We start from the raw sequence: 24502 nt of genomic DNA on the forward strand, positions 1-24502 counted from the left end.
CATATAGTCACAATAAATAAGGCTGAAATTAAGTGCAACAATAAAATTATCTGAAGGTATCAATGGAAAGTCATTATATTGCATCTGTTTAACAATCTAGCTGATAAAACTGAAGTTTACCCTTCAGGTAAATAAAGACAAATACACTAACCTTCTGCTTATCTAAGATCTTCATGGCATAATACTGTTCAGTGGCTTTATGTTTCACCAACATGACTCTTCCAAATGAACCTGTTCCAAGGGTTTTTTTCCTTTCAAAATCTTCCAGCCCGGCATTATTCTACACATACATGAAAAATAAAATAAACTTTAAAATTAGAAATTCTCATAAGACTATGGTAACTATAATAGATTTAGTTATATATAATCAGAAGAGATCACTTAAAACTGTCCATTTAAAAACAATACAAAAAGACTACTGAGATTCCAGGTTATTGGTTCTATTTTTCCCTTTGAATAAGAAATGAACTAATATTTGAAAAGAGAATTATATTGCAAAACAAAGCATAACAGTAATGGGAGGAAATAAGAGCCTAAGCTGAAGTATTAAAAGTTATAATGAATTCCAATATGAATTCCTAGTATTAGACTTTTAATAAATAAGTTTCATATTTTAAGAATTACAAACTGACCAGCAGTATACTGACACAATCATGGAAGCCATACAGTCTCAGTGTACTCACAAATAATAATTTTTTTTTTTTTTTAGAGTCCTTTCACTAGGGTTACCTCTGAAGAAAGCGCTATCTTACTTCATTTCTATCTTTATACAAGCTTATAGGCCTAGATAATAACAGCATGAAAGATCCTAATGGCTCTTTCTCTGATGTTATAATAACCTGGTATTACCTAAAACAGTAATAATAAGGAAAGAAGAGTTCCTCATTCCCACAAAGATAACCGAAAGTCAGAGTCTCAGAACAATAATCAGTCTCTTTTTCTCCCTCAATAGATGCTTTGTTATGAGCAAACATCTTTGTTTGGCTTTGACTATAGCATAGAAGCAAAGAATTGGAGGCATCAATCTATTGAATTTGTTGCTGCCACAACAAAATGAAAATTACTGGGAAGAAATTATGTGCTAAATAGCCACAAGTAGTAATTGCTGACCCATTTGTTTAATAGGTTTCATTACAAAGATCTTCATGAAAATCTTGGAAAAAAATATTTGCAAGGGTCAGTCTGTACAGTGTTATAGCTTGAGAAAAACGTGATGTAATGTGATTCTTGTATAAGTAAAAAATCTGGACAGTTACTGCAGTTCACTGTCATTGGATTTAATCTCAATTACAAATCAAAGCTTGCCTTTGGAGACATAGCATAATTTCTTGCTGAATCATTACAGAGAGAGCAAGCAGCTTTAAGTTATAAAACTTGTTTCATCAAATTTAATTTTAAATTTCTAATGATTTTAAATTGCTATGAAATTCTATATCAACGTAGAAAGGAAAAGCTCTTATAATTCTGATGGAATTATTTAATTTTATGGATTAATGCTTAATTTTTTGGTTTTAACAACACCAATTGAAACGTTTAATATAATTCCCAAGTACATAATGGAAACAGACTTACTAGACAACAAACAGAACACCTCTTTTTGCTAGTTATTGCTTTTCATACAAATGTGCCATCTTCCTCACCTTCCTCAATGTTTCATGTAAGACAATGTCTAACTTTTTACAACTGCTAGAATAACTATGTTTTAAAGTACAGGTCATGCTTTTAATTTTAGTATCTTTATAAAAAATGGTGGTATGATGGTATCTTTATAAAAAATAATACTTAGAATTAAATATTTTTTAGTGAAAAAGATACTTGAAATAAAAATTTTTGTGGTAGGAAAATAGATGTTCAAAATTGAATCTAGTATTAAAGTTCATTAATTATTTATAACTTCAAAAAGAGATTTTTTTGGCAAACATAAATGGCTCTTTTTATACACAGTTTTTAGGTCTCCGTTACAATTTAAAGTACTTAAGTTATGTAGAATTTACCTCATCCAATGTTTATGGAAAAGGATCCCTGTGTACTTGGTATGTTGCCAATAGCGAAGTATTTGTGATTAAGAATTTGAAACTGCACAATAGTATCCCTATTGTTGTATTTAATAAAAATAACAAATATGCTATCAAAGGCACAAATCAAAATTACTATACATTAAAAATATCAAGAGTTTGTAGCAGCTTATAATTAGTATCAAAATTTACATAATCATATATTGTAATGGAAATTAGGTTCTTCTCCAATTTAGGTATACATAAAATTATTTGTTTTTTGTTTTTTTAAAGATTTTATTTATTTATTTGAGAGAGAGAATGAGAGACAGAGAGCACGAGAGGGAAGTGGGTCAGAGGGAGAAGCGGACCCCCTGCTGAGCAGGGAGCCCGATGCGGGACTCGATCCCAGGACCCTGGGATCATGACCTGAGCCGAAGGCAGTCGCTTAACCAACTGAGCCACCCAGGCGCCCCATAAAATTATTTGTTAGCAAATCAAAACATAATGTTATAATATTATGGCAAAATTCCTATGTTAAGCTTACTTTTTAAAATGCAACTTGAAAGTTTAATGCTATTTTATGGTTTTTAAAGTAGTAAATTACCTGGGCAAGAATCATGATTTTATATAACAGAACTTTTAAATTATAGAAAATTTTAAATATTCCTTACCGGAGTAGGATTTTCCCATTTTTTAAGAAAGTCTTCTTTGGCTTTGGCTAGAAACTCTTTCACTGAAAATATAATTAAAACAAAAACAAAAACAAATTTTGTCTTGTAAGAATATACTTTAAAAACACAGACTTATGTCAACTATTGTTACCATGAAACGTGTATTCATAACCATGATAAACTACAGGACTATTTACTTCCTCTAAACAAGAAGCAAATATTTTTTTTTAAATTTCTAAGACTCTCCTCTAATACTCTTCTATATGGAGATCACTTTCATGATTTCAAATCTAATAATAAAAATGCCATTCCTGAAAACATACTTGAAAGTAATGTAAAAAAGTTAGAAATCAATCTAGAAGAAAATATTGATTATAAATAAGCCAGCAGTGGTATTAACAAAGCTATTAAATATAAGAACTGAAGATATCTGGAGAATGTGAACTTGTTGATTTGTGGAATTTCAAATATAACTGATTTTGATAAAAGGCTGTTTTCAGGTATAAGGATTTATGTTATTAGATTTGTGTTTTCTCTACTGATGGTAGAGAGAAAAGGAAAAAATACAGGCTATACTTAAAGGATACCCACAAAGACTTAAAAACAAAACAGAACAAAACAGAACAAAACACCAAAAACGAAACACCCAAACAGCTTAAAAATCTTATTCTAAATTTGGAGCAAAGCTAAATGACTAAATGCCTGAATGCCTAATTTAAAATGTGCACGAAAGTAAAGCATTCAAAACCAAATGTTTATCTAGTGGTCAATAACAGCTACATTATCAAACTGTGGTTTGAAGTTTTAAGATTTGTTAAATGATGAATCATTTAAAAGGTTTCCTCTTTTTCATTTTCTTTCCACAAAGTTGCCATATGACTTCTGTTTACAGAATGACTTCAGGAGTTTAAAAACAAATAGGAAAAAGATTCCAGAGATAAGACAGTATTAACAAATGCATTCTTCTTCCTATAGTCAGGTATGAGAGCAAAACCTGGCAATTCAAGAAGCATTTATTTTAGTATTTCTTTTTGTTTGGAAGTTCCCGATATTTCTCTGATACCTAAATCTATAAATAAAGAAGACAACAGAATTTAAATAGTGTTGAAATAGTAAAAAGCTAGGCAAAATGAACTTAGAGTGGGACACTGGCATTTATTTCAGAAATACTAAGAGTGATGATAATGATGAAGAAGAAAAGACAAAGCTAATAGTGGAAGTGAGGGGCTCACAAATTCTTTGATAAGATCATCTAATGATGTAGTGGTATTAAAGTGAGGCATTTTAAGATATACATTATTATTTCCTCCTTTACCTTTGTAAAGTACCTTTGCCAAAACACTGTTGCTAACCAAAAAAGGCTGTTGGCATTCTAAATGTTTTGAGATTTCAAAATGGTGATGATAAGCACCAGGAGCAGACATTAGTTTTTAAGTAACACTAGAGTGTTCATTTCTGAAGACATTATTTTACTACTTCATATAAACTGTCACTTGTATTTTGCTGTAAAACACTCTCAAAATACCTATTTTAGAAAATTTGAGAAAAATAATTTTTAAAATTAGAATCTTCCCATTGTATGAAAATCTCAACCACCAAAACAATGAATCAAATAATTGCACCTAATTATGCAAATATGATCTAATTCTTCCTGGGGGTGGATTTGGGGGTGGAAAAGTCTTACATTTTGAGTTTAGGATGGTTCAAGTCATCCTACTTCTAAAATTTAATGTACTAGTTACAACTGAAGAAGAGTGGTTTTAGAAGATTGTATTATATTTTATTCTTCTTGTGGAGCAGACATATTTGCAATGGCATTGACTTAGAGATGACAGCTAAAATAAATTAAAAACATAATTTCCTGTTAAATGCAACTGTGGCTTTTAAGAAACAACAACTTGTGATTCTCAAAATATACATCTCATTTCTTTTGAAAAATATTTTTGGTTATCTTCTATTTATAGAACTTGCACATCAAGTTGCGGTATAAACTTTCCAGATGCCTGCATGAGTATAGATAATTTGGAGACAAAGAAGAGAATCAGGCAAAGAAAAACAAAAAAAACAAAAAACATTCCTAACATCCTGTTTCACCTTATCCTGTCACTTCCTGCTAAGTGGATCTGGAGTTAGGAAAAAAGTAACTGGTCAAAGGAAGGACTAGTAGCATTTGCCAAGGATGGTACACTGAAGGAAAATTTCCTTCTCCCTGCTTGGTGTTTGAGCTAGAGGAAAAATTTCAGGCACTACTTAATTTCATTCACTAATAGGATATTCAGGAAATTCTCTGTACTCACCAATATTCCAAGTTCACTGCTAAGTAACATTATAGACAGTAACAGTTCTCAAAAAGGTCTTACAGGAAAATTATCAGAAAAGGATAGGAATCAAAGATATTAAATTTTGTGAATTATTTCAACAAATAAAGAGATTCCCTTCTAGAGTAAGGATCAGTATTAATTATAATGTCATTAAATAGTTCCATGAATTAAACTACTCCTGAAACACTTTTTGTCACCTAAGTATATATACATACATAAAATCTCTAGTTCATATGTGCACTGTTTAGATGCAAAGATGAACACAGTTAACTCTATAAAAATACAAGTTAACCAAAATATATATCTTACAAATATAAACACCAGAAATAAAATATTTCACAATATGCTGGGTTATGAATAACTAAAACAATAGCAAGCAATCTAGAACCACATGTATTCACTTTGGTTTTTACTATTTTTAGACAGTGGTGAATTTCACTTTCTAAATGTTTTTCTCTGGTTTTTTAAAAAATTTATATCCACTGACATAAGGCGTCAACCTAATTAACAAAATAACTGGTAGGAGTGATAGCCAAATTCAAATACTGCAGCACATTCAATCCAGAGTTCCCTATAAAGCATATACTTGAAGTTCTCAAATTTTTTGGTTTTCTTGTTGTATCCTAAAATGTATGCAATATCTATATTTAACCATTTTAAACCACTGTGATATCCTGAAACAGTCCTAAGTTTTAGAGGTTGGCATATCTGGGTTAGAAAATATTGGCTCTAATACTTCTTAGCTACATGATTATGGGTAACTAAGTACCTAATGGTGATTAGTAACTCTCCTTATGAAAAGATCTCAGTGAAGAATTTTTCTGCAAATATATTTTGTTCTGTACTGGTCAATAATGTACTACAAAAAATGAAAAGGACATACCAAAAATTAAATCAATTTCTTTCTAGGAGTATAGATTTCAATTATATATTGTTTCCAAATAAATTTATTTTCTTTTCCATCTGTATCATTTAAAGATATCACATTGCATTCAAAAGAAATGAGCATACCAAAGAAATCTATTCCTACAAATAGGACTGAATGTTTACCCAAATTCATGAGATAAAGAAGAAACAAAGTGACAATTTTTATGTGTTTCCAAAACTCCTAAACTTAATTCTTATCTCCCTCAAAATATTTTTGAATATATTTATACACAGGACACAGCTTAAAAATTAGATTACAAAGTTCATTTTAAACATTAGGAAAATTAATTAAAAAGTCAAGTATGGCATATCTTTATTACATCTTATGCAAATAATCCTACAATGAATAAGAATGTTTCACTAATTACATTTAGTAAATGTATTTATTTGGCACTTTTGGATTCTGTGTTAAATATACTTACATTACTGCGTATTATAAAAAGAGCATATTATTATAGGATGCCACTATCCAATGCTTAAAAGACGTTGTCACTGATGGTTTGTAAGAAGAATTTAGAAATCCGTTACTATACAGATTACAACTACTCTGATGTTAAGTTCTCCAGTTTCTTTGTAATGAGATAAATGTCACCTCCCTTTTTAACACATCTTTTACAATAAAAACACAACTTTATTAAACTTTTATTTAATGGATGTCAGAAAAAGTAAAGAGAAACAATCAGAAAATAGAACGAAACAGACTATAAACTTTCTAGGGTAAATACCCAATTAAAATATTAGCTGTTTTGTTCCAAATTTACACTATATTTTCTTTAAAAAACCATTCATTAACCTGGGTTATCTAATTTAAGTGGTGTGCATTAATGTGTCTTCTGCTACCCTGTACAATTCCCACTACTTTACAGTGTTATATTTGTTGTTTCTAAAATATCACATAAGAAACTGCAATATAAATCATTTCTATAGATCAACTCAACATAAAACTAAACCACTTCCCTCTATCAACTAAAATATTTTATTAACTCTGTATATTTTATAAAATATAACTTATGAGGAGCATAACAACTTGCAAACAACCAAATAAAAAGTTTAAAGGTAACATTTGTTTTATTAAAAGTAGTTGCCTACCAGATACTTCTGAAGAGGAGCAAGCTTGTATCCAAAAAAAATAAATTAAACAGTGATTAAAAAACACTCACACAAAAAAACCCCAACATATTAGCATGATGTCACCTATACACATTTTCTCAGAATATTATGTACACAAATAAAACATTAATATGGAAACTCAATTTTTTGACATATTCAAAGAGGGCTTTTTAAAATTAAATGGTTAAGAAATAAAATCAGTAATCTTTGTTTGGTGTCAAAATCAATACCATTCTAATTCTCCTTAACTAACAAAAACTTAACTCTTGTAGCAATAGTGCTAATAATGTTAAGTAGTATATACTGAAATACACATCCTGTAACTACTGCAATGCCATCACTGGACTTTATTATTTATTCAAAACCCCACTGTAGGAACAACACTATTAATTGTAACACTTTGTAACTCCCTTTTGAAAGACATTAGTGTCTCTCAGGCATTTACTTCCTTAGTGCTAATTTAACAATCTTTCAACAACATTTATTGAGCACTGTTTAGTGGTGCCAGAAACTGAGCTAAAAGTGTATAGGTAAGAAGGTGCCCAATCATGAGAGTAACTATTTGCCATGGTGATGCTTTTCAATGTGTAGGAAGGAATGGGAGTAAACGGAGTTATTCACAACTGCTAGCCTCTATTTCTTCTAACAGGAAGCAAGATCATTTGCTAAGGAAGAGGGGGGCCAGATAGAGTAAGGAGCATTTAACGGTTGGGGTTTGAGGCCTGGGGGTTTAAACCTTGATGGCTATCTATGTAGGGAATAAGGAAGAGGGCTATTCTAAAAATTTCCCATTAGGAAAAGAGAAAGTATTAAGTACTATAAACAATGGTATGTTTCTTAATATTTTTTGTAATAATAGTTTTAAAATTTTCTTACTGAACAGATTGTAATTCATGGGCCTCCTGATCTCTCTGCAATTAAATTATTTTTATCTTCCTTAATGAAAGGATTAGTCTATTTAAGAGTTATTTCGTGTATATCAGAAAGTACAAAACAGGATGGAAACTGAGGTTAATTACCTGTGAAAATACCAAGTTCTATTAACAAATAACAGAATAGTACAATCCCTTTCCAAAACCTCTGGAAAGTGTAAATCTAGTTGAGTGTAATAGTCTGTCTTCTGCCACCCCTATTTCAAACACCCACCTCTTTGGAGCTCTTCAATTGTTATTTCTAAGAATAACCCCCCCACACATACACTGTACTACACATATTTTCAGTAAACTAAATATAAAACATTCTAGTTGCCACAAAATACCTAATAAAAATCCAATTTATAGCAACAAAGCAACAGAATTATTCTGTAAAAAATGGTTTCCTACCAGATGCTTCTGATGATTTGCGTGCTTGGTCAAAAAGAATAAATAAGTTAAACAGATTAAATAACACATAAAATAACATACCCACAAGAAGTAACCCATTCGTATATGTTCATTAGTATATTTACACATAGAAAAAGAATGAAAAATACTTGGGCATACATATTCAAAAGTGTTTTATCTAAGGATTACAACACATTCTCTGGACATATATTTTTTTTAACCAACTAAACCCTATTCTGGAAATCTGTTAATCAAATATATTCTATCTCTTTAATGTGAAGACCAGTTGTGTTCACTTTACTGAAGGGACACTTTATTTGCTTCACCATATTCAAGCATGTTCACTCAGAGCAAGTTCACTGGAATCTTAAAAATGATAGTGAGTATAAAAAACAACTTTAATTACTGCAATTATATTTGTGCATTTCAGTGGGTGGGACCATGCCTACTTTTGTTTACTAAGATATCATTTAGTCATGCATAAAGTCACACATGAATGGGTGTTTAGAAATTTAATAGGCAATGAAAACTTTCCAATTGCAATATCTATTTTACTCTTCTTTCTTTTTCTTATGTTTTTTAATTGGTTAATTCTTTATCAAGTCTTGGTTACAAGTGAACAGTATAATTGACTAACTTTCACTAAACTGTTAAAAAATAATTTTTTTTTGTGAAACATATACATTTAAATGATCAAATTATAGAAACACATTAATTTATTTAACTAGCATCTACATGGAGAAATGGATACACCATGAATACATATAGTGCACCCATTCACAACTAATGACATGTCCATGCTTTCTCTCCCAACTTGCTCTTGATTTAGGGATGTTGTGGATTTTCTAGGCCATCCAAGTCATGTTTGTTTGGAGATGTTCCCTGTCGGATTCTGTAAAACTTTAAATTTACAGCAATAAATGACCCAATCTTTGAAGTACTCTTTGAAATGTACTTGACTTCCTTAATTGTTCACTGAGACTTTTTCTTAGAGAAATATTATATCATCACAATCATATGTTAAAGATTTTCCATTCAGTTCTGAATTCAAATATTCTGTCTTGCTACCAGACAGCATAGAGCTAGGAGTGGATCCCTAGATGATAGAGTATGCACATTTTCAACTTTACTAGGTAGTAATAAGTGCCTCAATGTTGTGCCAGTCTATTTTGGCACATCTTTGATTATCCATATCCTCAATAAAATGTGTTACTAACATAATGGGTATGAAATCATATTTTATTGTTAAAGATTAGGTAAATATCTCTCAGTAAAATTTTATAACTTTTTCCCTTACAAGTCTTATTATACTTTTATTAAATATAGTCCTAGGTTCTTTAGGGTTTGGGTTGCTATTGTAAAAGGGAGAATTTGTTTATTGCTGATGTATGGTTAATGTTTATATACTGATCTTATTGTATCTGGCAAACTCTCTTATTAATTCTAAAATAACACTGGTAGAGTCTCTTGAATTCTCTATGCAGAGAATCACCTACCATCTGTGAATAATGACAATTTTGTTCCCTACATTTTTTTATTGTCTTATTGTGCAGGTTATGACTAATAATTCAATACTTTACAGAAACAGACAATGAGCATCCTTTTCCTGTTCCTAAATTCAGAGTAAATGTTTCTAATTATTTTCTTTTCCCATACTTTACTTGTAAAGCTATACTTGACTCAATAAATAAATAAAAAAGTTTCTCCTCTTTTTCAATTCTTTGAAAGATTTTGTACAAGACTGAAATTTTTGTTCTTTGACTACGTCCTAGAACTTGATTATAAAACTGCCCAGTCCTAATTTTGTCAAGTTTTGAATAAAGATTTTAATTATGATTAGTTCTCATCGTTCTTTTAAAAGTCTTTTCCATGAACTAACCTTTGGTGCTGATGGATTTTAATTTTCTATTTTACTGAGTTTTGCTCATGTCTTCATTAGTTTTTTTGTTTTTTGGATTAACCACGCTGTGCTTTCTCTAACTTATTTACTTGAATACTTACATCATTATCATTTAATGTCTTTCTCCTTTCCTGATGTAAGCATTTAAAACTTTGTTTCTAAATCCACTTTAGCTGCACCCTGTAAGTTTTCATACATAGCGGAATTTTAATTTTATGAGTTTATTCTTGACCTGTGAGTTATTTGAATTTTTTAAATCTCTAAATGTAATATTTGTGTTTGTTAATTGTTTAATAAGTCCTTTTTACTGATTAAACTTAATTGCTTTGTGGTCAGAGATCATGGCCTACATCTCAATTCTTTAAAATATTTTGAATATGTTTAGTTGTATAATCAGTTTTGTAAGCGTTCTATATATTTCTGTGTATCCTCCAATTACTAGGTGAGAATTCTCTATAAATATCCATAAACATTATATATTTACAATTTCTTCTTCTAAATGGGTCAATTTTGTTTTCTATGTTTCGAGGTTCTGTTAGAGATGCATAGTCTTTTTTCTCTTATTTTATATTTCTTTTTTATGTGAATATTAATTTTAAATGGTAGTCTTTGACAATTCTACTCTCTGACATTCTTGGAAGGGTGTAATCCTGTTGTATCTGCTGAATACTGTTTGTAGTGGAGTGTGTGTGTACCTATTTTGATTTTGGATTGTGAATGTAAAGTTCAGTTGGGCTTTATCTGTGAGAAACCTGCAGGGCTTGACTTGAGGATATATTTTGTATTAGCTTCTGTCTGGCATCCAGCGGATGTTGCTAGCCTGGGACTGTTACAATAATGTATTTTATTTTATTGGTGATTCTTAGACTACATAATTAATACAGATTAAAACATGAAATTTACTGGAGAAGCAGCTGATTACAAACTCTCACAAGAAGCATCCCACACACATGTACATATACTCCTCCCATGTCCCCAGGAATCTAAGCCAAGAAATACAAGCTTCCTTATTTTCTCCCTGTGTCAGTGGAGAGGCTTTATTTTCTAATCTATGCTTTTGCTGAGGTTATAATCCTTTGAGGATCCTGGTTTTATTTTTATTTTTATTTTTTTTAATTTTTTTTTTTAAACATTTTTTTTATTTATTCATGAGAGACAGAGAGGGAGAGAGAGAGAGAGGCAGAGGGAGAAGCAGGCTCCCAAGGAGCAGGGAGCCCGATGCGGGACTCGATCCCAGGACCCCGGGATCATGACCTGAGCCGAAGGCAGACGCTTAACCATCTGAGCCACCCAGGCGCCCGAGGATCCTGGTTTTATGTAGGAGTCTAGGAAATCCCAAGATGCATGGATCGAATAAGTTGTCTTGTGTCTCTGTGAGGCCATTTAAAATGAGAGCCCTTTGGCTCTTTCCACTTTTTCATGTGTCTGTTGGCCATTGAGACACAAACTGAGGGTTCTAGAGGGGAGGGAGGTTGGGGGATGGGTTAGCCTGGTGATGGGTATTAAAGAGGGCATGGCACGTTCTGCATGGAGCACTGGGTGTTATACACAAACAATGAATCATGGAACACTACATCAAGAACTGATGATATAATGTATGGTGATTAACATAACAATAAAAAATTAAAAATATATATATAAATTAAATGGAAAAAAAAAATGAAAGCCCTTTGGTTAGACAAGATAGGAAAATCTCAAGGTAGTCAAAGTATGCTCCCCCTTACAACTATGGTTTCCATTTACCACTTCACTTTTTGTACACTGAGGATTTCTATTATATTCTTGTGAGTTCAGGTATTCATTTAAAGGGATGCTTGTTATATTTTATTTAGCATTTCTAGATGCTGTTGTATCATCATTAATTTTTGCTCTAGAAAGCTTTTCAAATTAATCTAAAATGTTTGGATTTTTTTCTTCGTAAGACAAGCTTTGAGTTAAATTATAAGATGCAAAGATAGCTTGACGTTTGTATAATTTTTTATCTTTGAAATTAAAAACTTCTATCAAGATATATTTAGGTGTTGGTGTTTGTATTAATCTTTGTCAAAACAGAATGAGCTCATTGAATCCATAGACTCAGGCTTTTTTTCAACTAAGAAGTTTCCCTGAATCATATTTTTTATTATTGTTCCTATTTTATTGGTCATTATCTGTTCTGAAGGAATGCTATTCATTCAATTTGTAGAGTTTCCTATTCTAATATACTTTTTACCTCATAATTTTTATCCTGTCCATTCCCCCTAGATTCTGGTAGGTTTTATCAAGCTGTTCTCCACATCATTAATTCACTTTCCTGCAGTGATTATTTTGCTCTTTATTGCTTCTAATGCAGCTTTATGTTCTGCAAATGCCAGGTTCATGTTCTTATAACCATCCCTTATCACCATTTCTTTTCTATTACTGCCTGTCAGCCAGCTCTCTTCTCATCCTACTCTCCTGTTTTTTTGTTTTTTTAATCTTATCTTTCAAGTGAACACATTCATGTTCACTTGGAATTTTTAAGAATTCAACACAGATACTATTTATAATTTCTTATTTTTAAACTCTCCCCAACATATTTTCTAAATATAAGTTCACTCTTTTCCTCTTGAAGTCTGTGATTTATCCTTTAATGATGCATAATCTCATTCATAGGATCCATGTTGTTGCTTTTCTTGTTTATCCATTTATAAACAATGAGAAGCCTTTCGAAACTTTACAAACGCCCCCAAATAAGGTGGATCTCAGATCTTTTAATTGGTACATATTTATATTATCACTTAAATAATTCAGGGACTTTCAGAAATGGGAATGGAGGCAGAACCATAGGGTTTCTTGCTGATGGTGATACCCACCACATCAGGGAAGAGCCCTGTTATATCTGGAAGTAGAAAAGCCACATTTTCAACTTGGAATAGCTTAGCAAATTCTTGGCTGTCCCATAAGTGTTTTAAAATGAAAGTAATCATCAGTGTTGGATCTTCCACTCATCTCCCCCAAAGCCTTTCTTATAAGCTTCATCCATCTGTCCAAATTAGTGAGGGTGAAACTATTGTTTATTAATTTTCCATAAAGGCAAGCTACTCAGAGTAAAACTGTTAGTTAGACTTTGGTGTATGATCTTTAATCTAATACTGTATATTTCTGGGCAAGTACAGTTTCTTAATTCCAAAACTGAGAATTGATAAACTGTTTTTCCAGTTTTGTGTTCTTATATTTTTAATCTAGAAAATAAAGACCTAGAAAGGGGAGTTAAGTAAATGCTTGTGCTCAAGTCTGTAACTTTCCTGTCATTCATAGCAGGTTAAGCTTCTTCTTCAGAGATTTGCCCTCCACTGCAGCTAGGCCAATAAGAGTTCTCTTCTGGGATTTTGAAATAAGGGTGCTAGTTTTGTTCTGATAAGCATAGGAATCAAAAACTAAAACACATGACTGATATTTTTCATTGATAATGTAAGAAAAGCACTCAAATATGGGTAATTTTTAGTCGTTCATTTATTCTACAAGAATTTATGAATTCATTACTACATTTGGTGCACTGGGATAGCTACCGGAAACACAAAGATTAACTCAGCACTATCCTTGATTTAAGGATTTCAAAGTTTGGAGACTGGACACTGACATGCTAGTATATAATCTCAGTATAATATAAACAATTTAACAAGTTTATAAGTTTATAGTTTATAAGTTTATAAGTCTGTTTTGGGAGTATAGGGGAATCACCTAACTCTATAAAGTCAATGATGAAGGCACTGAAAAGCATAGCTGGTTTTCATAATTTTTATGATATAAGATATAAATATGAAAAGGTAGCAAGGAATAATATGTAGTATAGTATGGCCAGAACAGAATTTTATGAGAGAGATGCAGATAAATAAAGCCAAAAAGGTAGGTCATTGATCTTACATACTTTACTTTAAGGAATTTAACCTTTACCTTAGAGACAATAAGGAATAACTGAAAGTTTTCTTGTTTGGTTATGAAATGGGCATATTGGCACTTAAAAAATGGCAGCATGTTAAATGAATGGTCTAGAGGGATATAAAACTGGAAGCTTAGGGCGCCTGGGTGGCTCAGTCGTTAAGCGTCTGCCTTCGGCTCAGGTCATGATCCCAGAGTCCTGGGATCGAGTCCCACATCGGGCTCCCTGCTCGGCGGGAGGCCTGCTTCTCCCTCTCCCAGTCCCCCTGCTTGTGTTCCTGCTCTCGCTATCTCTCTCTCTGTCAAATAAATAAATAAAATCTTTAAAAAAATAAAAAAATAAAAAAATAAAACTGGAAGCTTAGAGGCTGGTGAAGCAATTACTAGAATAGGACTGAGAATATATGGAATGCCTAATCTTTAGCATTCCCAGTGTTAATATGACTAGAGAAAATTGAGTGATTTCTGAGGCATTTCTGATATAGAATCAATAAAAATTAATGACTGAGTGCCTGCCTGGGGTGGGGTTAAAAACAAGTTAGGAATTACTATAAGGTTTCTGTTTTAAATTCCTACATGGGCACTGGGATCATCAACAGAAATCAGAATCAATGAAAAAGGAGTAGATTTGGGATGGAAAGAGAAAATTCACATTTGAGCTGAATGTTCAGGTAACAACTGAAGATGTGGGCATGGATGAGATCATTCAGAGAGAATATAGCATTAAGAGAGGGCCAAAGATAGATTCTCAGAGAAACCTAACACTTAATAGGCAGGAAGGAGAAAAAGATTAGCTTTTTAACTAGAAAAATACCACATGCATATAAATACCACATGTACAGCTATAAACTCAGATAAAAAGGACTAGCATTTGTTTATTTTAATAAATAAAATGACACTTCATTTGTGATTTCCCACATTTCGAAATGGCTAAGGCTTGTAACCACTCTGACAGGAGTAAAATTAGTTGAAATTGGACAATACTGAAAAAGTCAGAATATCTAATTGTGATTACTAAGATTCCTGTGGTAGAAAGGGCTATAAGGACAAGCCAATATGATCAAGTATATCAAATATTATCTGAATAATCCATACATTCTTCAAAGAGAAATAAAGCAATAGAAAAGCAGCAACAATTTTCCCAGCTAAAACCAATACATCCAACTGTAAAACCTCTAGAACACCACAGTGGTTACCTAAAAATTCTGTTTTAAACCAAACTTTCAAAGAGAAAACACTCATTGGCCAGAGTCAAAGAAATCTAATATTTTAAGTATGATAACCAGGTATACTCAATTTTGATATCCATAGAAATCCTAAGGAATGTTAACATGTTGATTTTGTAGTATTAGCCCAAATTTAAAACACTAGATCAGAAGGATCTATCTACTAACAGGAAAATAACAGTAACAATTCTTAGTATCTTCCATATAAAAATGTCCTTTAATGTCTAATATCATTTTATAAACAAAACTTAACAGTGTTGAAGAGGCTTATGGTATATGGCAACAGGATAAAAAAAATATTTATTGGCAGTAATGAGGTGATCTCCAATTATGGAAGAAAAGGTACATCTATTTTGAATTCTATCATTATATAGCAAAAATGCAACTCTCTCAGGTTCTGAATTCCAATTCCAAATCCTTTAAGTGTAAATTATAGACTGTTACACATTATAAGAAAAACAATATAACATTTCTCTTAAAAATGTATCAGATTCAAAGGTTAACTTATAAACATCCTCCTTTTTAGTTAAGCAAAAAGATGCTAATGAATTATGCTCTAAGCAAATATTACTCACTCTAACAACAGGATATCTATTTTTAGCCACAGGTCTGGCTTAAAGTGAACAGCTTTTACCCTATGATAAACTGCAGTATATACTGTAGGATATTTTCTCAAAAAACATTTTTGGAAATGTTTCAAAAAAAAAAGCCATATGATAAAAACAAAAAAGGAAACTAATCACAAAAGTACTTATTCTAACAAATTTATTTCCCCCAAAACAGTATCTCTGAAAAATTTTAACAAAGCTTCCAAAACCAAAATGTACATATTTATTTCATCATTAAATCTTTATTTCTCAATGAAGTGTAGTTAAAAGCAACCAATACAATTAATCAACAAAATTCTGGCAGCATCTTATTTAAGATTAATATTTTGAAAATATTATCAAAAAGAAGCTAACAAAAATTAATATTAGAATGACAAGCCAATAAATGGGAAGTTTAATTATCTTCAGGATCAGATACTAAAAAGAAATTCCTCTCTTATCATGGTGGGTCTTTAAAATACTAATTTGTAACACAATATCCACAGTATTTAATGAATACAATAAATCAAACCATAAAGAGAATTAGAAACTGATTACTGATATTGACTATTAATACTGGTTTTACTTGTTCACAGTTCTCAATGGATTTTAAAAGCAAATTACTATAATGCCAAAATGCAAAAGCATCAACAGAAAATGTAATTCACTATAGCTCTGGCTTTACAATTTCCCCTTTAGAAAATATTTTTTCCTCTTACAGTTAAATATTTTTTAAAAACATATAGCTGCAGAGGCTCAGAGAGCATACTTACCACTCATGATGAAAACCAACCTTTCCAAAACATATTGCTCAAAACAACAATCCAACAGCAAAGGGAGTTATGCTAATCTCTAGAGGTAGACGAACCGATGGTGTAAACACATACACTGGAACATGCAGCACACAGAAAATGAAAATAGCTTTCTTTTGTTTAAAAAAGAAAAACCCCTAGAAGCAAAGCATAACTGCCCAGCATGATATCACTAGTAAACATCAGATTAATGCCAAAGATGTGTATAACTAGATTTAATTTCTTTCAAGCTGGTTATCGTAGCCTCCTTCATATACCACTAGAACAACTCAAAATGGCAGGGAGAAAATGTTCAAACCAGGATGTATAAGATGTTCTCAATTATATCAGCATGAGTTGTTACCACGGCAACATTAGACCAGAATTATCGGTTCACTTGTAACCAAGGAGTAGCTTTTCTAAAGCTTTAATCAAGCAAGACAAATAAAATATCTTTTTATTTTAGAGCCACATGATTTAAAAATTACCACGTTTCTTAAATTTAAGCACTTATCTACCCTTTTCACATCTTTCAAAGATACAAAAAAATTGCTGTTTTCTTCAAATACTTACACAATCCCATGTTGAACCTGGCAAGGAACAGACAGCAGAATGATTGCACCTAAACGTCTTTCAATTACACCAGCTCTTACTGCTAGCTGTGGACCTCACTGATATTAAAATGCTGTGTGCTGTTGCTAGTGACTATTGGCGATGAATCTTATTGCCCAGATCGCTGATAGCTTTCATTTTTCATGAGCCAGAAAGCTATACTGCAGCACAAATGTTAACCATTTAAACATTCTGTATTATGGAAGAAACAAAATACAACACTATATATTTCTTCATTTATAAAGCAAAAGCATAAAATAATTTATTTATAAACTTCCAGTAAATTCAGCATTACAAAGAGCGTCAGATGCCACTTATGTGGTTTTCAAAAGAGAATAATATACAAAAAGTTACTGGAGATTGTTGTTGAAATGTATAATTCCTTACATCAAAAAGGATGAAGATGACAGATTGTGTAGCAAGGTAGGCAGACTGGATAACATGGGGAACAGACTATTTTGATTCCCAGAGACCAAATTTTGTACCAAAATGGTACAAAGGATTGATAGAATAGTACCTAGTTAAGTTTGGAACTTCAGCAAGTGAACTTGCTATTTTGAAAGTTGCCAGGTGAGATAGGACTTCTGGTGATGGGGGAATGAGTTGAGTCAGCAAATCTTTTCTCTGAGAAACAACTATGAAGCTGAACAAAATTGTCAAAAACAACAATTTGATGGTTTTGGAAATCTAGCAATCACAAACAATAAATTGCAAAGCACGTATTCATGAAATACTGCTAAACTTTGTATAAGAACAGTGGGAGTCTGTGGTGGTCTTGCTTGGTGCTGCTCCTGTTCCCTTAACAGCTCAGTCAGTGCAGTATTTCTATCAGGTGGGGCTGGCCATGACAACCAGCAGTGCTGCTGCCAGACAGGGCTGATGTGATATACAGAGGAGGCCAAAAAAATAAAAAAATAAAATAAATGAAAAATATCCCACACATGATGTTATCAATAAAAAAAGCAGACTATAGGAAATGAATAGGGAAAGTGTCCAGCTTTGCTAGACTAAAGTTGTGGCCCTTGGTAGGGCTGAGCAGCAGCCTGGTAGTCTAGCAAGAAATTTAACACAGAAAATGGAAATGAGAGAGTCAAAGTGGACCTAAATAAGCTCTTCACATATCCCTGGCTAACTACAAAGCTATTCCCATAAGGGAGACCCAAGAGGGCCCTACAGAGAGTTAAAGCTGGTACAGACTTGAAAACTGCCTGAACACTGAAATGTACCCTTCAACCACAAACAGCTTCATCAGCACAGACTTGCTCAAAGTGTTTGAGCACAACCTCTGATCAATCACTGAATAACAACTAAGTTACATAGACACAGGGCAATCCCTAGCAGAGAAATCAGCAGCCAGACACCATGGGGGACAGACCATACATTAAGGCCAAAAAAGCTATTAAAAATAAATAAAAACAACCAGGGAAGAAAAAATAATCAGAATCCAGAACTGCTACAAAAATACCATTTAAAAAAAATAGATTTTTTTTGACAAAAATATTATATAATCCAATAATGTAAGGCAGTCAATAGAAAATGTCTCTGAATAGGCCAAGATATAGGATTTAGCAGACAAAAGACTTTAAAACAGCTATTATAAATATATCAGTGAATAAAAGGAAATGTTTAAAGAATTAAAGGAAAATGTAATGGCAATGATATAATAATAAGTTTCAATACAGAAAGAGAAACTATTTTTTTAATTTTATTTTATTACATTATGTTAATCATCATACACTACATCATTAGTTTTTGATGTAATGTTCCATGATTCATTGTTGGCGTATAACACCCAGTGCTCCATTCAATACGTGCCCTCATTAATACCCATCACCAGGCTAACCCATCCCCCTACCCCCCTCCCCTCTAGAACCCTCAGTTTGTTTCTCAGAGTCCTAGTCTCTCATGGTTCGAAGAGAAACTATTTATAACATAAAAATTATAGACTTCGAAAGTACAATAACCAAAATTTACAAACTGACTACAAAGGCCCAAACAGAAGCTCTGAGGGCAAAGACTGATCAGTGAAGGTGAAGCTAGATCAATACAAATATCCAGACTGAAAAATACAGAGAACAAAAGACAGGAGAAAAATGAACAGAACCTCACAAACCTGTGGGATATCAAGGGTAGCAACATACATGTATAGGAATCCTAGAAAGAGAGGAGAAAGACAAAGGGCAAAGAAAAAATATTTGAAGAAATACTGGTTGAAAATCCAATTGGATGGAAAACACTACCCCACAGATCCAGAAGTTCAAATAATACTAACTAGAATAAACACAAAGAGATCTATACCCAGGCACATTGTACTCAAGTTTTTGAAAGTGAAAGACAAAGAGAAAATCTTAAAAGCAGCAAGAGAAAAATGACTAATCATGTACAAGGAAAAAGGAATAGGATTGATTACCAGAAATAGGGAGCTTAGAAGGCAGTGGAAAGATATATTCAGAGTGCTAAGAGAAAAAAGAAACCTGTTCACAAAAATTTTCTGTCCAAAACATTATTCTCCAAAAACAAAGGAAGACATTCCCAAATAAATAACAGCTGAGAATGTTTGTTGCAAGCAGAAATACTTAAGAATGTCCCTCAGGCTGAAAGGAAATGACACTAGACAATACTCAAATTGACAGGAAGAAATGAAGAATACTGGAAATAGTAAAAATATATGTAAAAGACTTTAAAAATACATACTTTTCTGTCTTCTCTTAATTTCTTTAAAGGACTTAAAGTGTATGAAATTGCAATGCTGGGTTTACAAAAATATACATGTAATATATGTGAAAATAACCCAGAAGAAATGGAGCTATATTGGATCAAAACAGCTATATTTTACCAGAATTAAGTCAGTATCATCCTGAAGTAGATTGTGATAAGATAAAATGTACATTATAACCCCTAAATCAAACATAAAATATATTTTAAAAATTTAGTTAAAAAACAAAGAATAATTAAAATGGCACCTAATAAATACTTGTTTAACACTAAAGATGTAAAAGACAAAAATAACAACAAAAACTATAAGACATAGAAAACGATCAGCATAATGGAAGGTGGAAATCCAACCATATCAATGTGAATGGAATAAAGACAGATGAAAAGGCAGAAATTATCAGACTGGATTAAAAAAAAAGCAAGGTCCAACTATATACTATCTACAAAAGCCAGATTTAAAGATATAAATAGGTTGAAAGAAAAAAGAAAAGAAAAAGATATACCATGCAAAAAGTAACCATAAGACAGCTGGAGTACCTAAATCAGTATCAGACAAAATGAACTTTAAGAGAAAAAATAGTACTTCAGACAAAAAAGGACATTTCATAATGATAAAAGGGCCAATACATCTGAGAGATTTAACAATTAGAAATGTATATGCACTGAACAAAACAGCCCCCAAAATACTAAAACAAAAATGGCAGAATTGAAAGAAGAACTAGATTATTCAACAATTAGAGCTGAAGATTTCAATATTCCCTGCTCAATAATTCATGGAAAAACTAGACAGATAATCAGCAAAGATACAGGAAACTTGAATAATACCATAAAAATTTGACATTTATAAAACACAGTACCTAACATCATCAAAATACATAGTGTTTTCAAGCACAAATGGGAATTTCTACATTAAGCATTAGCTAAATGTTATATTAATCTGAAAGGACAAAAATCATTCAAAATATGTTCTCTGATTACAGCAAAATTAAATTAGAAATCAACAACAGAAAATTTGGAAATCCCCAAATATTTGGATTTAAGTCACAAAGAAATCTAAAGGACAATTAGAAAATGTTTGAACTGAATGTAAAAACACCTACAAGAAAACATTTTATGAAATGCAGACAAAGCAGAGCTTAGAGGGAAATCTGTAGATTTAAACACCAAATTAGAAAAGGAGAAAAGTCTCAAACAATCTAAGCTTCTTCCACCTTAACAAACTCAAGAAAGAAGATCAAATTAAACCAAAACCAAACAGCAGATCAGAGCAAAATTCAATGAAATAGAAAATAGAAAAACAACAGAGAAAATGAATAAGACCAAAAGCCTTACTGATAAACCTCAAGCTAGACGATGAAACATTAAAATTCATAAAACATAATAAAACCAGACAAAATAGAGGTGATACTAATTACCCAAATGAAAAATGAAAAAACATCATCATCACTGACACTAGAGAAATTTAAAAAATTATAAGGGAATACTATAAACAACTTTATCTTGATTATATAACTTAGATGAACTGGACAAATTCATAGAAAGACACAAGTTACTGAAACTAACTCAAGAAGAAATAGAAAATCTGAAAAGACTTATGAACAAATTAAAATGTTGAATTAGTAATTAAAATTTTTCCCACAAAGAAAAGCTCATGTCCATACGGTTTCACTGGGGGATTCTATGAAACATCCAAAGATATAATATCAATTCTACATAAACTTTTTCAGAATATAGAGGAGGATGTGACACTTCCCAATTTATTCTATGTCTGATACCAAAGCTAGACAAAGCTAGACAAAGATCAAAAGAAAATTACAGACTAATATCCATCAAAATGCAAATATCTTTATCAAAATATTAACAAACCTAATCCAACAGTATATAAAAAGGATTATATACCATACCATGTAGGATTTATACCAGGAATGCAAGGTTGGTTCAAACTGAAAATCAATTAATGAAATATGCTATATTAATAAAATAAAAGACAAAACCACATAATCATCTGAATATATGAGGAAGAAGCATTCCATAAAATTCAACACCTGTGATAAAAGCTTTCAACAAACTAGGACTAGGAGGGAACTTCATCTAGCTGATAAAGGGCGTGTGTGTGTATGGGGGGGGAGGGTACTCTATAGCTTACATCATATATAATGGTGAAAGATGGAATGTTTTCCCCCTAAGACTGGGAATAAGACAAGGATGTCAGCACTCACCACTTGTATGCAATTTTGTATTAGAAGTTCTAGCCAGTGCAATGAGGTAAGAAAAAAGGCATATAGACTGATAATTTTTATTTGCAGATGACTTGACTATATGTAGAAAATTCTAGGGAATCTACAAAGAAACTACCAGAACTAATAAATGAGTTTATTAACATCATAGGATGTAAGATTAATATACAAAAATCAATAACATTTTAATATACTAGGAACAAACAACCCAAACATAAAAAAGAAACCACTCCATTCACAACAGTATTAATAGAAATAAAATATTTAAAAATCAATTTTAATAAGACTTCTTCACTAAAAAATAGGAAACACTATAGAAATTAAAGAACATCTACAAATTGGAGAAATATTTCATCTTCATGGATTACAACACTCAATATTGTTAAAATAGCAATTCTTTACAAATTAATCTACAGATTCAGTACAATCTCTATGAAAATCCCAGCAGACTTTTTTTTAAGAAACGATAGCTGATGCTAAAATTTGGATTAAGGAAGTGCAGTAAAAATTGGATAGCCATATGAAGGGGGGGAGAAAAGGACTTCACTCCATACCTCACATCATATACAAAAACAACTAAAAAAATGGATTTCTAGATGAAAGCAGAGAATAAAAATCTTCATTGTCTTGGGTTAGACAATGATTTGATTTGGCACCAAAAGCACAATCTTATAAAGGAAAAAAAATGATAAATTGTACTTCATTAAAAATCACAAAATTTTACTCTTCAAAGACATCATTTAAGAAAATAAGCCACAGACTGAGAGAAAATATTTGCAAGTAATGTATTTGATAAAGTACTTGTGTTCAGAATATATAAAGAACTCTTAAGACTTGATGATAAGAAGGCAAAAATCCTCAATTTTGGAGGTGGGCAAAATATTTGAAAATATGTTTCTCCAAAGAAGATACACAAATGGCTTATAAGAACTTATGAAAATATGCTCAACATCATCAATCATTAGGGAAATACAAACTGAAACCATAATGAAATACCAATTCACATATAACAGAATGGTTATAATCAAAAAGACTGATGATATTAAGTATTAAAAAGAATGTGAAGAAACTAACCCTCATACATTGCTGCTGGCAATGTAAAAGGGTAAAGCCACTTAAAACAATTTGGAAGTTTCAAAAGAATAAACATAAACTTAGCATATGACCCAGCAATTCTACTCCTAGACATCTACTTAAGAGAACTGGAAGCATTTGTCCATTCAGTCTTGTATGCAAATGTTTATAGCAACATTATCCAAATAACCCAAAACTGGAAACAATCTTAATGTTCATCAATTGCTGAATGGATAAACTAAAGGTATTATATCCATACAGCATGCTATAATTAAGCAATAAAATTATTGATCCATAACATGGATAAACATCAAAAACATTATTTTAAGTGCAAGAAGCCAGAAACAATAGATTACATGTTGTATAATTCTATTTATATAAAACATCCAGAAAAGGAAATCTGTAGGTCCAGAAAACAGGTCAGGGTTTGTCTGTGGTTGAGGTGAAAGTGGAGACTGATTGCCAAAGGATACAAAAGAACTTTCTCAAGTGATGGAAATATTCTAAAAATGAATTGTGGAGATGGCTGCACAATTCTATAAATTTATTAATAAACACTTAACTCTACACTTATAATGACTGAGTTTTATGGTACATAAGTCATACTTCATTTTTTAAAAAGCTGTCAGAGCTCCTGGGTGGCTCAGTTAAGTGCCCAACTCTCGATTTCGGCTCAGGTCACAGTCTCAGGGTTGTGATATTGAGCCCCATGTCATATCAGGCTCCACGCTCAGTGGGGAGTCTGCTTAAGATTCTTTCCCTCTTTCTCCTTCTGCCCCTCCCCATGCTCGCAAGGGTGCATGTGTGTACTCTTTCTCTCTCTACAAATAAATAAATCTTAAAAAAAAAAAAAGTTGTCAAGTGCTCTTCTATGTAAGTAGAGACAGTTGACTGAAGCAGATCTTCTTTGCTCTAGGAAGAATCACTTCAGTGGACAACTTAATTATGTAAATATAAGGCTGGTAGGCATCCATTAGTTTGGGGGAATGATCTAACAAAAACCCTTTGGAGCTAGTAAAGGCTGTTCCTTCCCAATACCTAATGGTAAACAAAACTAATTAAAGGGAAGGAGGTAAGTAGATTTGTATTAAAAATAAAACGGGGATCCTGAA

General features: G+C 31.9%; 1 protein-coding gene across 6 annotated transcripts in view; it reads right to left on the bottom strand.

The window, feature by feature from the left end:
• The window catches only part of PRKACB (protein kinase cAMP-activated catalytic subunit beta), a 117072-nt gene that overhangs the window by 32491 nt on the left and 60079 nt on the right, over positions 1-24502 (bottom strand). For 2 of the 6 annotated variants that reach the window (XM_036089907.2, XM_036089904.2), the window contains exons 2-3: positions 2669-2730; positions 152-280 (exon numbers count right to left, since the gene is read on the bottom strand). In XM_036089907.2, coding sequence (XP_035945800.1) covers positions 152-280; positions 2669-2730 — 191 coding nt within the window. Of the gene's footprint in view, positions 1-151; positions 281-2668; positions 2731-7005; positions 7030-8348; positions 8373-16734; positions 17061-17325; positions 17462-24502 lie in introns of those variants that run through there. The other 4 variants (XM_036089905.2, XM_036089906.2, XM_036089911.2 and 1 more) reach the window with 4 other exon arrangements.

The sequence above is a fragment of the Halichoerus grypus genome, chromosome 5 (genome assembly GCF_964656455.1).
Source record: "Halichoerus grypus chromosome 5, mHalGry1.hap1.1, whole genome shotgun sequence".
Taxonomy (NCBI): Eukaryota; Metazoa; Chordata; class Mammalia; order Carnivora; family Phocidae; genus Halichoerus; species Halichoerus grypus.